A 2565-nucleotide genomic window follows, 5' to 3' on the forward strand; every position below is an offset into this window, starting at 1 on the left:
GCCGGGCCAGGCGATGTACTGCCGGCCGCCGCGCCCCGGGTCCTGGTAGAGCAGCCACACGCCGCGCTGCACCTCGTGCGAGGACACGCGGTCGTCGAAGTAGCCGTAGGCCAGGTTGGTCTCCTCCCTCACCACCTTGCTGCGGCCCGCGAAGCCGGCGTCCTCGTACAGCGTGATCTGCGGCTCGTCCAGGTCGTGGTGCACGAGGCGCAGCGAGGAGAAGCTGCCGCGCGGCTCCACCTCCGCGTACTCGCCCTCCTCGAAGGGGAAGGCGTCGCCCTCGTACTTGGGGCCCGTGTAGGCCACCCAGGGCTGCCCCACCACGCGCAGGGAGCTGATGCAGTCCCCGAAGTCCAGCTCGTGCAGGTCGGGCACGTCGCACGTGAACTCCCGCTGCAGCCCCTCGAAGCCGGGGCGCTCGTACACCACGATCCGGTTGGCGCTGGGCTCTGCCGGGGGCGCCTCCATCTCGGCACCTGGCAGCATGTCTGCGCTGGGGCAGCAGGAACCGGCTCTGCAGGGGCGGGAGGCGAGACGTGGGTGCCTGGGCTTGGAGTGGCCTGAAACCTGCCCCTGCCCCTTGGCCCGGGGATGAGCTCCCATCCTCGGGCCGCTCCCCAGGGCAACGCTGCTGTCCACAGCCCTGGGGCTGCTCCTGCCCGAGGGCCCCACACGTCCACCTGTGGAGCTGTCAGTCGTTCCCCCTTCTCCGCCCCCAGTGAGATCCCGGTTCCCCTCCACGGGTCCCTGCCCAGGCCTCCCCGCCAGCCCTGCTGGCACCACCCTGCTTCCGGAGCACGGGGGACCCAGTCCAGCTCTGCCGCCTCCCGCAGCTGCTCCTTCCAGCCCCGGCAGCTGCTGCCCTTGCCAGCCCAGCTGTGCCCACGGGCCTGGGCAGGGGCTGCCCACCCTTGCCAGACACCTTGGGGGCCCGTGGGAAATCCAGGCCTGGTGCCAGGGCTGGAGGGCACAGGGCACTGGGGGTGGAGGCCCCTGGAGCTCCTGGCTCCCAGCTCAGCGCCGTGCGGTGCCTCACCTGGATGGGGTCGCGCCTCACCCGTGTGGCCCAGCTGCAGCGAACTTCCCAGGTGCCGGCAGCCCTGCGCTGTGGCTGCTTTAATAGGTGCAGGGCCGGCTCCAGGCGCGTCGAGGCCTGCACCCAGGGCTGCAGGCCCTGCAGCACCCAGCGATGACAATGCTGCACCCACGCAGCAGACCCCACCCACCGCGCCCTGCGCCTGGGTGCTGCACAGGGTCACGCAGCACAGGGCCTCGCCCCACTGGCATGGCCAGTCTGGCCCAGTCCATCCTGCCTCTGAGCCAGTGTGTCGGGACAGTCTGGTCGGGCGACCTGGCCCTGCCCCGGTGACAGGCACTTACTCAGCCACGTGAGCGATGCCGGGCTCCGCTCTGCACCCTTCCCAGTGGGCAGCAGCACCCCAAGGCCCTGATGCGCTGCCCTGATGCTGAGGCCACAGCCCTGCCTGGCACAGGTACCCCATGCCCCTGCGCTCGGGGGGCCCCGAATGAGCTCCACGGCTGTGTCCTGCTCCCTGCGGAGCCTGGCGCCCCGTCCTGCCTGTGGGCCCTGTGAGGGTGCTGCTGTGGGCAGGAGGTTCAGGCCCCGGTGACTTTTCTCTGTGGTTTATGTGCAGAGCTGCTCCATCCTACAGCCCAGGCAGGTGGGCAGAGGCCAGACTCGTGCCCGGTTACTGAGGTAAGAAGCCCTTCCTGTCCTTGGCCAGAGAGGCCTTGCCCAGCTGGCAGTGCACAGGGCAGCTCCCTGCAGCTCAGGGCAGCTCCTGCCATTTCCACTCTGTCTGCTCCCGGCCCTGTCCAGGATGGGCCGTCCCACCTCCACCCTGCCCTGGCTGGGCACTACCAGCTCAGCGTGGCCCTCTGACCCCCGCTCCCAGGGCTCTGGCAGCCCCTTCCCCGCAGGCAGCACAGCCCCCTTTCAGGCCGACTTGCCATAGGCACCGTCTGTGCCGCACTCGCCCGGGGGGGTGCCAGCCTGGGACAGGCCCAGCCCTCTTTGTGTGTGTACCCCTGGCCCACCCCTAGAGACGCCTGGAGAGAGCTGAGTACCCGCAGCTGCCCCCACGCCAGGCCTGCCAGCCAGGCCCCAGCAGGGCCAGGAGTGGGGCTGCTTGGCCTGGGCAGTTCTTGGCCGAGGCCCCCTGGGCACTGCCCAGGAGTTGTAAAAGAGCTGGCCAAGGGGCCGCGTCTCGAGCCTAGGGCTGCTGCCACGGTGCTCTGCCGGGCTCCCCATGGGCTGTTCAGGCCCCAGGACCCGCTCACCCCAACCCTCCCCAGATTGGTCATGGTCCAACCCACCCCTCAGCTCTGCCACCCCAAACCATGGGGCCCCAGGGCACGGTCTCACTGCTGCTGGCGCCGTGTCTCCGTGGCACTCAGCAGGCCACAAGGTGGCAGCACCATCCCGCGTGGGCCCCGCCTGCTCGCCCCCACCCAGTGTGTGTGTGTGTGTGTGTGTGTGTGTGTGTGTGTGTGTGGTGGGGGCGGGAACATGGCGGGGCAGGGGGGGGGGCCCGCGCCACCCAC

At 70.2% G+C, this 2565-nt stretch overlaps 1 protein-coding gene across 1 annotated transcript in view; it reads right to left on the bottom strand.

Annotated features, from left to right (window-relative positions):
* QARS (glutaminyl-tRNA synthetase) overlaps window positions 1–1084 on the bottom strand; it is a 10228-nt gene extending 9144 nt beyond the window's left edge. Inside the window, exons 1-2 of the mRNA XM_006036627.2 lie at window positions 1037–1084; window positions 3–514 (exon numbers count right to left, since the gene is read on the bottom strand). Of these exons, the coding sequence (XP_006036689.1) occupies window positions 3–486 (484 nt within the window). The 5' untranslated portion in view covers window positions 487–514; window positions 1037–1084. The remainder of the gene's footprint in view (window positions 1–2; window positions 515–1036) is intronic.
* Window positions 1085–2565: the final 1481 nt, after the last annotated feature.

The sequence above is a fragment of the Alligator sinensis genome, unplaced genomic scaffold (assembly GCF_000455745.1).
Source record: "Alligator sinensis unplaced genomic scaffold, ASM45574v1 scaffold469_2, whole genome shotgun sequence".
In the NCBI taxonomy this organism is placed as follows: Eukaryota; Metazoa; Chordata; order Crocodylia; family Alligatoridae; genus Alligator; species Alligator sinensis.